This window comes from Chiloscyllium plagiosum, unplaced genomic scaffold, assembly GCF_037043375.1.
Source record: "Chiloscyllium plagiosum isolate Xiang-an unplaced genomic scaffold, Cpla_swu_hap1 HiC_scaffold_33, whole genome shotgun sequence".
NCBI lineage: Eukaryota > Metazoa > Chordata > Chondrichthyes > Orectolobiformes > Hemiscylliidae > Chiloscyllium > Chiloscyllium plagiosum.
The window spans coordinates 5,375,558-5,388,042 of NW_028270171.1; the positions used below are offsets into that span (position 1 = coordinate 5,375,558).

Here is a 12,485-nt window from a genome sequence, read left to right on the forward strand (position 1 = left end):
ATTCAATGCCTCTGCCATTTCCCACTTATCCATTATTTCCCAAGCTCCAATCACATATGCATTTCATATAATACCACACACTGTAACTATACTACATTGGTAGTGGAGAGTGTGAATATCTAAACTGCTTAATGGCATGCTGTTTAACTTTACAATCTGCATGGTGTCAAGCTTCTGAATATTGTTGGAGCTGCATCTATGCAGGTAAATTTAGGGTATTCTTTCACACTTCTGTTTTGCAGGCTTTGAGGAGTCAAAAGGGGAGTTATTCACAAGAGTTCCTGACTTTTGACCTTTGTTTGTGGCCAATAGTGTACATATGGCTGGTCTAATTCAGTTTGCAGTCAAGCACCAAGGTGATGGTGGTGGTGGACCCAATGATAATGCCATTGAATGTCAATGTCATCTCTCTCATTGGAAATGGGCATTAGCACCTATGGGCACAAATGTTACTCAACTCTTAGCCCATGTCTGGCTGCATGTAAGTGCAGTTTGAAAATGGAACCAAACATCTTGCAATCCTGAGTGAACACTCCCATTTCCAACCTTATGACCTTTACTGAAGCAGTTGAAGGTGGTTGGCCCAGGACACTATCCCGAGGACCACCTGCAGTGATGTCCTGGAGCTGAGATGAGTGGTCTCTAACAACCACAACCACCTTCCTTTCTGCTAGGTACGACTCGAACCAAAGGAGATCTCTCCTCTACTCCAGCTACTTCAAATAATCTAGCGCTCCATGATGCCACACTTGGTGGGACACTCTGGACGTTGAGAGTGGTCAATCACTTTTGGAATTCTTTGGCTATCAGGTGTGGAGGAGGGGAGTGAGTCATAACCTCCTTGTCAATTCTTTTCTTCTTGCCAAAGTGTATAATTTCACATTTTCCCACATTATATTCCATCTGTAAAGATTATACCCATTGTCTAAACACCTCGGTACATTGTCATCATCACCACTTACCTTCCCATCTTTTTATATCATTTGTAAAGCTGACTGTGGTACACTTTTCTCATCTAAATCATTAATATGTACAATAAATAATTGTGGCCCCAGCACTGATCCGTGGCACACGAGTTATAGTTTGTCATCCTAAAAATGCCCGTGATTCCAACTGCCTCCTATTAGTTAAGTCAATGTTCTATCCATGCTCACGTTATACCCAGGGACTCTTATCATAAGTAGCCTTGAATGCAACACCTTATTAAACACTTTGGAAATTCAAATTTGTTACATCTACTGGTTACCCTTTATCACACTTGTTACCTGTTCAAAGAATTTTAATACTTTTGTCAGACATGAATTCCCCTTCAGAAAGCCATGTTGACTTTGCTTGATCATGTGTTTCTAAATGCACTGTTATTACATCCTTCATAATAGATACCAGCATTTTTCTGATGACAGATGCTCTGCTCAGTTCATATTGTACCATCACTTGGGAATATTCAGTCACAAAGTATAGAAGCCAAAAGAATGAGCAATTCAGCACTGAAACTGGTTCTGATTTTATTTTTCATGATTCTAACTTGAACACTCGTCTCAAATTCCATAAATATAGCGAGTGGAACATAGCAGCAGTTCAATGGTACTTCCTCCATCGCTCGTGCTCTGAGTGGGAAATAAAGTTACAAACGGTCAAAGGAAAGTTAAAACAATTGATTGTGGAAAGCATATGACTTATAGCAACAATACATTAGTTCCTACAGCAGCTTTCACAACCTATAGTGCAGCCCAAAGTATTTTACTTCAAATCAAAAGGTACTCAATTGGCTTAAAGTGACTATTACATGAAAACTTAGCAACAAGCAACAAATTCCAACACAGCATGCTCTTACAAACAGCAATGCATTAATGACTAAAATCACACATTCATTGATGGAGATTGAGCACCAAATACTGACATAGACATTGGGGCATATATCTTCCTGCTCTTTATAAATCATGCCAGGAGAGTTCTTTGTCCACCCCAAGATGGCAAACTGGACCTGGTTTTAAGGTTCCGGTCAAAAGACAGCACCTTTGGCCTGCAGCACTCCTCCAGTTCTGCACTGGAAGTCAGACTGAATTATGCAGACCAGTTTCTGGAGGGGAACCTGAACCCACATATCTTCTGACTAAGAGTTCATCCTCATTCACTACAAAAGGTCCTCATGGTAGGTTGTTCCTGTATGATCTTAACACTACATTCTGGTTGGCTGCAGGACATCTCAGAGTCATGGAGATGCACAGCACAGAAACAGACCCTTTGGTCCAACTCGTCCATACCAACCAGATATCCTAAATTAATCCAGTCCCATTTGCCAGCATTTGGCCCATATCCCTCTAAACCTTTCCTATTCATATACCCATCCAGATGCCTTTTAAATGTTGTAATTGTACCAGTCTCCACCACTTCCTCTGGCACCTCATCCCATACACATACCACCCTCTGTGTGAAAAAAGTTTTAAATCTTTCCCCTCTCACCTTAAACTTATGCCCTCTAGTTCTGGACTCCCCCACCTCAGGGAAAGGCCCTTGGCTATTCACCCTATCCATGCCCCTCATGATTTTATAAACCTCTATAAGGTCACCCCTCAGGTTTCAATGCTCCAAGGAAAATAGCCCCAGCCTGTTCAGCCTCTCCCTCAAACCCCAGCAACACACATAAAAGTCAGCACCTTCCCATGTAAATTGGAGTAATTAGGGTATGATTGAAATGCCAAATACAGCACTGGCAAGTGCTGTATTAATGCTATCTTCAGCAGACCATTGTATCATAGCATTCAAGGATGTGGGACAAGTGCAAGAAATTGGGATTAACACACTGTGGGAGTTATGATGGTGCAGACTCAACGAGCACGTGCTGGCAAGGCCAGGAAATCTGTTGCCCTGAAAGTTGGCAGTAAGCCATCTTCTTGAAGCACCGTGGTCCGTGTGGCACTGGACCAGGAGTTCCAAAGTGCTTTTCGGACAGTGTGGAGAAGGAAAAACGTTTTCAGGGCACGGGTGCAAGACTGGAATCAATTGCCCACTCCTTAGATGCTCTGATCATCCGACCAGCTCAATGAAGAGTCGGAATAAACTCTGTTCCCCATTCTTTCCCGAAAAATACACTATTCAAACTGTCCAAAGTACATTGCAAAACATTTCAAACTGGACATACGAGAAAGTGCACTAACATTTCTTCTTCCTCCATGCGGCATATTGTACACCTTGGTACTTCGGTATAGCTGCAATGTGTGTGACATTTACTCTCATGCATTCAATGACAAACATCCAGCCCCAGGGGGCTCCACTTACTGAGGTGATCGTACTCCCAGATGTAACTGAGCAGAACATAACCAGTCAGCAACATGGCAATTCCCCCAATGCCACCTCGCTTCACATTAATGTACTTATTGTAGTATCGGTCGTGGCCTGGTGAGAAAGAGAGAGAGAGCGCAGTTAAAACAGTCAGTAGCACCTCGTCCTTATGGGAACGTGGCTTTGTACAAGAGGTGTAGTGGACAGCAAAGAAGGTTACCTCAGATTACATCAAGATCTTGATCAGATGGGCCAATGGGCTGAGAAGTGGCAGATGGAGTTTAATTTAGAAAAATGTGAGGTGCTGCATTTTGGGAAAGCAAATCTTAGCAGAACTCATACACTTAATGGTAAGGTCTTTGGGTGTGTTGCTGAACAAAGAATCTTGGAGTGCAGGTTCAAAGCTCCTTGTAAGTAAAGTTGGAGGTAGATAAGATAGTGAAGGTGGCGTTTGGTATGTTTTCCTTTATTGGTCAGAGTACTGAGTACAGGAGTTGGGAGGTCATGTTGCAGCTGTACAGGACATTGGTTAGGCCACGTTGGAATAGTGTGTGCAATTCTGGTCTCCTTCATATCGGAAAGATGCTGTGAAACTTGAAAGGGTTCAGAAAAGATTATCAAGGATGTTGCCAGGGTTGGAGGATTTGAACTATAGGGAGAGACTGAACAGCTGGGGCTGCTTCCCTGGAGCATCGGAGGCTGAGGGGTGACCTTATAGAGGTTTACAAAATCATGAGAAGCATGGATAGGATAAATAGACAAAGTATTTTCCCTGGGCTGGGGAAGTCCAGAACACGAGGGAATAGGTTTAGGGTGAGAGGGGAAAGATATAAAAGAGACCTAAGGGGCAACGTTTTCACTCAGAGGGTGGTACGTGTATGGAATAAGCTGCCAGAGGAAGTGGTGGAGGCTGGTACAATTGCAACATTTAAAAGGCATTTGGATGGGTATATGAATAGGAAGGGTTTGGAGGGATCTGGGCCGGGTGTTGGCAGGTGGGACTTGATTGGGTTGGGATATCTGGTCAGCATGGATGGCTTGGACCGAATTTAAAATTTAATTTAAAAATCCAAAGAAGATTCAACAAAAGCATGAAGAGCAATTAGGCCCCTTAATGATCTATGTGGCCATCAATGTGTGGAACTACAAGACGACAGCAAGATACTAAATGAATATTTCAAGACATGGACTCCAGCAAGAGAAAAACAGAGAACAAATTATGCAGATGAAAAGATGGTTGATAGTAAGTCAGGGGAAGGAGAAAAGCTGGTATTAGGGATAGGGAGGAGGTGAAAATGGGAGCTGGCTGTTTTAAGCAGCTCATATCCAGACAGAGCCTGTGGTGGGTATATTTGCTTGATTCTCCCTCTAATTTTCCATTTTTTTTTCTCCCTTCAGACTATTTGTCACCTTTTTGCTGTCCTCAGCAGACCACGATATCATAACATTCAAGGATATGGGACAAGTGCAGGAAATTTGGATTAGCGCACCTTTAGTGGGAGTTATGATGATGCAGACTGCGCTGTATAAATCTCTGAATTCATGGACAAACCATGAGGCGTGCATGCACAAGTAAATGTGTACAGGGCAATACATCCAGGAGAAACATCCTGTCCTACCCTCCACAATCTCAAGTAACTAAAGTAAAAGCAAAACACGTTTTATTTCTGATCTCCAGCATCCACTAAGTGCTGCAGAAACTAAGGTGGGCAGAATCTGTGGAGAGACAAATAGAGTTAATGTTTCAAGTCTAACATGACACCCTTCAGAGTTGTTCCAAAGAAGAATCGTACTGGATTCCAAAATGTTAACTCTGTTTCTCTCTCTCCAGATGCTGCCCATAACCTGGCGAGTTTCTCCAGTGCTTGGTGTGTTTATTATAGCTAAAACAAGGTTCTGTTGAACCTCACAACTGTCCCCAGTTCAGTTGCAGGACTTTGGTTATGGCAAATAGCCTCCAGGGAACTAATGAACTGATACAAAGCCTGATTAAAGGACGCTTCAAACATTTCCAATATAATTTACTTGCCAATTATTTGCAGATTCGGTTGGATTATAACCTTACCTCTACGCAAAGCCCCAATAACGCCATTGGGTGTGAAATCTCGTCCAGTGATCCATCGGGACAGCTCCCCTAGCTTCACATTCATCAGAGGTTTCTCTGCAACTGGGACTGCCAACACAGAAACCAATGGGAAGGCAGCGTCAGGGGTGAGGGAGAAATTAACCAAGAACTGATAATACAATCGTATGTATTTGTTTATGTGAGCCACAGGCCAGCATTTGATGCACATCCCTAATTGCCCTAAAACTGAGTGGCTGCTCAGCCATTTCAGAGGGTGGTTGAGAGCCAACCATATCACCGCACCTGGAGTCACATGTAGGCCATACTAGATAAGGGGAGCTGATTTCCTTCCCTGCAGGACATTAGTGAACCACATAGGTTTAGATGACAACAGTTGTCATGGTTACCATTATCAAGGCCAGCTTTATATTGCTGATTTATTAACTGAGTTTAAATTCCATCCCTTTTCATGTTGCGAGTTGAAACCATGTCCCCAGAGCATTAGCCTGGGCCTCAACATTATAAAAAACAGTCACCATCATCCCAGAGGACCGGTGGTTGTTTAACCCAAGGGTCACCACATCCCAAAGAGGGGCAAGGTTGAGAAGGGACCTACATTTTAACCTCGGCCAGTGCAGGAATCGGACCCACACTGTTGTTACAAACCAGCCATCCAGCCAACTGAGCTGCATCCCATCCTGAATAAAAGCGATTAGATTTAGATTTGCTGACAGTTCACTCTAAACCCAACAGGCCAGTTCCCAAAACCCTGAATATCTCAGATTGCCAGTAGCAACTAAAAACCAGACTAACTGGGTAAGCATAGTTAAAAAAAAAAAAATCACACACCACCAGATAAAAGTCAAACAGGCTTATTTGGAAGCACTAGCTTTCTGAGCGCTGCTCCTTCATCAGGTGGTTCAAAGCAGTGCTCCGAAAGCTAGTGATTCTAAATAAACCTATTGGACTATAACCTGGTGACATGAGATTTTTAACTTTGTCCACCCCAGTCCAACACCAGCACTTCCACATCACGGGTAAACATAGTATCCCAATCCTACACTCTGGAACATTTCTCTCCCTCCGACCCCCCAACACATCCTACCCCAGTTCACTTTGTTCCAGACCCTCGGAGGTAGACACCATCCACTCCCAGTGGAATCTGTTCAAATCCTCAACACCTCCCCGTCCCCACCTCCCTGGTTACACTGTATAACCCCTCTTTCCCCCCCATCTCGCCCTGATTATAGTGTATCCCCTCTCTCCTCCCCCCCCCCTCTCTGGTTACATTGTATCCCCTCTCTCCCCCCCCCTCTCTGGTTACATTGTATCCCCTCCCTCTGGTTACACTATACCCCCTCTCTTGCCTCACTCCCCCCCTTCTCTCTCTGGTTACTCTATACCCCCTCTCTTCCCTCACCCCCCCCCCTTCTCTCTCTGGTTACACTATACCCCCTCTCTTCCCTCACCCCCCTCCCCTTCTCTCTCTGGTTACACTATACCCCCTCTCTTCCCACCCACCCCCTCCCCTGGTTACACTGTATCCCCCACCTCTCCCCCTCCCAGGTTACACTGTATCCCCTCTCCCCCTCTCTGGTTACACTGTATCCCCTCTCTCCTCCCCCCTCCCCCAGTTACGCTGTATCCCCTCACCCCCTCTGGTCACACTGTATCCTCTCTCTCACCCTCCCTCCCTCTGGTCACACTGTACCCCTCTTCCCCTCCCCCCACCCTCTCTGGTTACACTGTATCCCCTCTTGCCTCCCGCCCACCCTCTCTGGTTACACTGTATCCCCTCTTGCCTCCCCGCCCACCTCTCTAGTTACTCTGTCTCCCCTCTTGCCTCCCCCCCCCCCTCCCCGCCCACCCTCTCTAGTTACACTGTCTCCCCTCTCCCCCCCGCCTCCTCTCTGGTTACACTGTGTCCCCTCTTCCCTCCACCCCTCTCTGGTTACACTGTATCCCCTCTTCTCACCTACCCCCCCCTTCTCTGGTTACACTGTATCCCCTCTTCCCTCTCCACCCCCCCCTCTGGTTACACTATATCCCCTCCTGCCTCCCCCCCCCGGTTACACTGTATCCCCTCTTCCCTCCCCACCCCCATCTCTGGTTACACTGTATCCCGTCTTCTCTCCCCCCTCTCTGGTTACATTGTATCCCCTCTTCCCACCTACTCCCCCTCTCTGGTTACACTGTATCCCCTCTTCCCTCTCCCACCCCCCCCTCTCTGGTTACACTGTATCCCCTCTCTCCCCCCCCCCCCCCCTCTGGTTACACTGTATCCCCTCTTCCTCCCCCCCCCTCTCTGGTTACACTGTATCCCCTCTCACCCCCCCTCTCTCTGGTTACACTGTATCCCCTCTCACCCCCCCTCTCTCTGGTTACACTATCCCCTCTCCCCCTCCCTGGTTACACTGTATCCCCCCTCCCCTCTCTGGTTACACTGTATTCCCCCCCTCCCCTCTCTGGTTACACTGTATCCCCACTCCCCCTCCCTCTCTCTGGTTACACTGTATCCCCTCTCCCCCTCTCTGGTTACACTGTATCCCCTCTCACCCCCGCTCTCTCTGGTTACACTGTATCCCCTCTCCCACCACCCTCTCTCAGGATACACTGTATCCCCTCTCCCCCTCTCTGGTTACACAGTATCCCCTCTCCCACCCCACACCCCTCTCCGGTTACACTGTATCCCCTCTCCCACCCACCCCTCTCTGGTTACACTGTATCCCCTCTCTCCCCCCCCCTCTCTGGTTACACTGTATCCCCTCTTCCCACCTATCCCCCTTCTCTGGTTACACTGTATCCACTCTCTCCCCCCCCCCACTCTGCTTACACTGTATCTCCTCTTTCCCCCCCCCCCTCCTCTGGTTACACTGTATCCACTCTCCCCCCCCCCCCCCCCCTCTCTGGTTACACTGTATCCCCACTTCCCCCCCCCCCTCTGGTTACACTGTATCCCCTCTTCCCCCCCTCTCTGGTTACACTGTATCCCCTCTTCCCCCCCTCTCTGGTTACACTGTATGCCCTCTTCCCCCCCCCCTCTGGTTACACTGTATCCCCTCTTCCCCCCCCCCCCTCTGGTTACACTGTATCCCCTCTTCCCCCCCCCCCCCCTCTGGTTACACTGTATCCCCTCTTCCCCCCCCCCCCCCTCTGGTTACACTGTATCCCCTCTTCCCCCCCCCCCTCTGGTTACACTGTATCCCCTCTTCCCTCCTCTCCTCTCTGGTTACACTGTATCCCTTCTCCCCCTCCCAGGTTACACTGTATCCCCTCTCCCCCTCTCTGGTTACACAGTATCCCCTCTCTCCGGTTACACTGTATCCCATCTCTCCCCCCCCCCCCTCTCTGGTTACACTGTATCCCCTCTCCCACCCACCCCTCTCTGGTTACACTGTATCCACTCTCCCACACCCCCTCACTGGTTACACTGTATCCCCTCTCCCACACCCCCTCACTGGTTACACTGTATCCCCTCTCCCACACCCCCTCACTGGTTACACTGTATCCCCTCTCCCACACCCCCTCACTGGTTACACTGTATCCCCTCTCCCCCCTCCCCTCTGGTTACACTGTATCCCCTCCCCGGTTACACTGTATCCCCTCTCTCTCCCCCCCCTCTGGTTACACTGTATCCCCTCCCCGGTTACACTGTATCCCCTCTCTCTCCCCCCCCCCCCTCTCTGGTTACACTGTATCCCCTCTTCTCTCCCCACCCACCCCCTCTCTGGTTACGCTGTATCCCCTCTTCCCCCCCCCCCCCCCTCTGCTTACACTGTATCCCCTCTTCCCCCCCCTCTCTGGTTACACTGTATCCCCTCTTCCCCCCCCCCCCCTCTCTGGTTACACTGTATCCCCTCTTTCCCCCCCCCCCCCCCTCTCTGGTTACACTGTATCCCCTCTTCCCCCCACTGTATGCCCTCTTCCCCCCCCCCCCCCCACACCCTGGTTACACTGTATCCCCTCCCCCCCCTCTGGTTACACTGTATCCCCTCTTCCCCCCTCTCCTCTCTGGTTACACTGTATCCCCTCTCCTCTCTGGTTACACTGTATCCCCTCTCCTCTCTGGTTACACTGTATCCCCTCTCCTCTCTGGTTACACTGTATCCCCTCTCCTCTCTGGTTACACTGTATCCACTTCCCCGCCCCACTCTGGTTACACTGTATCTATCCATCCACCCCCCCCCCCCTCTGGTTACACTGTATCCCCTCTTCCCACCTCACCTCTCTGGTTACACTGTATCCCCTCTCCCCACCCCACCCCCCTCTCTGGTTACACTGTATCCCCCCCCCCCTCTCTGGTTACACTGTATCCCCTCTTCAACCCAACCCCTCTCTGGTTACACTGTATCCCCTCTTCAACCCCCCCCCCCGCCCCTCTCTGGTTACACTGTATCCCCTCTTCAACACCCCCCCCCTCTGGTTACACTGTATCCCCTCTCCCCCCCATCGGTTACACTGTATGCCCTCTTCCCCCCCCTCTCTGGTTACACTGTATCCCCTCTCCCCCCCCCCCCTCTCTGGTTACACTGTATCCCCTCTCCCCCCTCTCTGGTTACACTGTATGCCCTCTCTCTTCCCCCTCCCCCCCCCCCCCCCGGTTACACTGTATCCCGTCTTCCCCGCTCTCCTCTCTGGTTACACTGTATCCCCTCTCCCCACCCCACCCCTCTCTGGTTACACTGTATCCGCTCTTCCCTCCTCTCCTCTCTGATTACACTGTATCCCCTCTTCCCCCCTCTCCTCTCTGGTTACACTGTATCCCTTCCCCCCCTCCCAGGTTACACTGTATCCCCTCTCCCCCTCCCTCTCTCTGGTTACACTGTATCCCCTCTCCACCTCTCTGGTTACACAGTATCCCCTCTCTCCGGTTACACTCTATCCCCTCTCCCCCCTCCTCTCTGGTCACACTGTATCCCCCCCCCCCCCCCCCCCCGGTTACACTGTATCCCCTCTCCCCCCGCCCCCCCTCTGGTTACACTGTATCCCCTCTTCTCCCCCCCCCCTCTGGTTACACTGTATCCCCTCTTCTCCCCCCCCCCCTCTGGTTACACTGTATCCCCTCTTCTCCCCCCCCCCCTCTGGTTACACTGTATCCCCTCTTCTCCCCCCCCTCTCTGGTTACACTGTATCCCTTCCCCCCCTCCCAGGTTACACTGTATCCCCTCTCCCCCTCCCTCTCTCTGGTTACACTGTATCCCCTCTCCACCTCTCTGGTTACACAGTATCCCCTCTCTCCGGTTACACTCTATCCCCTCTCCCCCCTCCTCTCTGGTCACACTGTATCCCCTCTCCCCCCCCCCCCCCCCCCGGTTACACTGTATCCCCTCTTCCCCCCCCCCCGGTTACACTGTATCCCCTCTCCCCCCGCCCCCCCTCTGGTTACACTGTATCCCCTCTTCTACCCCGCCCCCTCTGGTTACACTGTATCCCCTCTCCCTCTCTCTGGTTACACTGTATCCCCTCTCCCCCTCTCTGGTTACACTGTATCCCCTCTCCCCCTCTCTGGTTACACTGTATCCCCTCTCCCTCTCTCTGGTTACACTGTATCCCCTCTCCCTCTCTCTGGTTACACTGCATCCCCTCTCCCTCTCTCTGGTTACACTGCATCCCCTCTCCCTCTCTCTGGTTACACTGTATCCCCTCTCCCCCCCCCCCCCTCTCTGGTTACACTGTATCCCCTCTCTCCACCCCGCCCCCTCTGGCTACACTGTATCCCCTCTCTCCACCCCGCCCCCTCTGGTTACACTGTATCCCCTCTCTCCACCCCGCCCCCTCTGGTTACACTGTATCCCCTCTCCCCCCTCTCTGGTTACACTGTATCCCCTCTCCCTCCTCTCTGGTTACACTGTATCCCCTCTCCCTCTCTCTGGTTACACTGTATCCCCTCTCCCTCTCTCTGGTTACACTGTATCCCCTCTCCCCCCTCTCTGGTTACACTGTATCCCCTCTCCCTCTCTCTGGTTACACTGTATCCCCTCTCCCTCTCTCTGGTTACACTGTATCCCCTCTCCCTCTCTCTGGTTACACTGCATCCCCTCTCCCTCTCTCTGGTTACACTGCATCCCCTCTCCCTCTCTCTGGTTACACTGCATCCCCTCTCCCTGGTTACCCTGTATCCCCTCTCCCTGGTTACCCTGTATCCCCTCTCCCTGGTTACCCTGTATCCCCTCTCCCTGGTTACCCTGTATCCCCCTCACCCTGGTTACACTGTATCCCCTCTCCCTCTCCCTGGTTACACTGTATCCCCTCTCCCTGGTTACACTGTATCCCCTCTCCCTGGTTACACTGTATCCCCTCTCCCCCCCCCCCTCCCTGGTTACACTGTATCCCCTCTCCCCCCCCCCCCTCCCTGGTTACACTGTATCCCCTCTCCCCCCCCCCTCCCTGGTTACACTGTATCCCCTCTCCCCCCCTGGTTACACTGTATCCCCTCTCCCCCCCCCCCCTGGTTACACTGTATCCCCTCTCCCCCCCTCCCCTCCCTGGTTACACTGTATCCCCTCCCTGGTTACACTGTATCCCCTCTCCCTGGTTACACTGTATCCCCCTCACCCTCTCCCTGGTTACACTGTATCCCCTCTCCCTGGTTACACTGTATCCTCTCCCTGGTTACACTGTATCCTCTGTCTCTGGTTACATTGTATCCCGGGCCCGCTCGAGCCTGACCTGGTCTGTCCGCCATCTTACAATTCCCTGTGACGTCACCTGACTGACAGCCGCCCCCTCCAATAGTATTGCTGCCTCTGAACTACCGGTGCTGTGTCTGACCAATCAGCATCGAACCACCCCTCTCAGGGTGAACTCAAGGTTAATTTTCTTTTATTTTCCGGAGTTCACGAAGTTACTCACATTAAAATAAAACATCTCCATGGTTTCAGAAAGGGTTTTTTTTTTCATTTGCATCAGGTCACTTCGGCAGGGCACGTTTGAAGCGGGGGAAGATGTGCATTTCTATAGCGCCGTTGGCAACCTCAGGCAGTTGGGTATTTTGTTTAAGGATCAGAGTGGTGCTGGAAAAGCACAGTAGGTCAGGCAGCATCCGAGGAGCAGAAAAATCGACGTTTCGAGCAAAAGCCTCTCATCAGGAATCTTTAGTTTAAGGTGTACTGTTGGACACGCGGCCAGCTTCGGTGTG

At 50.7% G+C, this 12,485-nt stretch overlaps 1 protein-coding gene across 2 annotated transcripts; it reads right to left on the reverse strand.

Moving 5' to 3' along the window:
* Positions 1–1,480: 1,480 nt before the first annotated feature.
* On the reverse strand, positions 1,481–12,070 carry LOC122542115 (ATP synthase F(0) complex subunit f, mitochondrial-like). 2 transcript variants are annotated; one of them, XM_087978232.1, is made up of 4 exons: positions 12,017–12,070; positions 5,348–5,455; positions 3,280–3,396; positions 1,481–1,607 (listed from the first exon to the last, which is right to left on the reverse strand). In XM_087978232.1, the coding sequence occupies exons 1-4, from the start codon at positions 12,030–12,032 to the stop codon at positions 1,579–1,581; spliced, it is 270 nt and encodes an 89-aa protein (XP_087834358.1). In that variant the 5' UTR covers positions 12,033–12,070; the 3' UTR covers positions 1,481–1,578. The 2 variants fall into 2 exon arrangements, with proteins under 2 accessions (XP_087834358.1, XP_043535437.1); XM_043679502.2 differs by lacking the exon at positions 12,017–12,070 and adding an exon at positions 5,964–6,054.
* Positions 12,071–12,485: the final 415 nt, after the last annotated feature.

What these genes read in the sequence shown, in the direction of transcription:
- LOC122542115 (XM_043679502.2), bottom strand. Translation starts at nt 6,039, where the DNA reads ATGCAGCTCAGTTGGCTGGATGGCTGGTTTGTAACAACAGTGTGGGTC. An exon ending in GCACTGGCCGAGGTTAAAAT is followed by an intron (nt 5,456 to 5,963) that starts GTAGGTCCCTTC and finishes CTGTGTTGGCAG; the next exon opens with TCCCAGTTGCAGAGAAACCT. An exon ending in CTGGGAGTACGATCACCTCA is followed by an intron (nt 1,608 to 3,279) that starts GTAAGTGGAGCC and finishes TTTCCCACTCAG; the next exon opens with AGCACGAGCGATGGAGGAAG.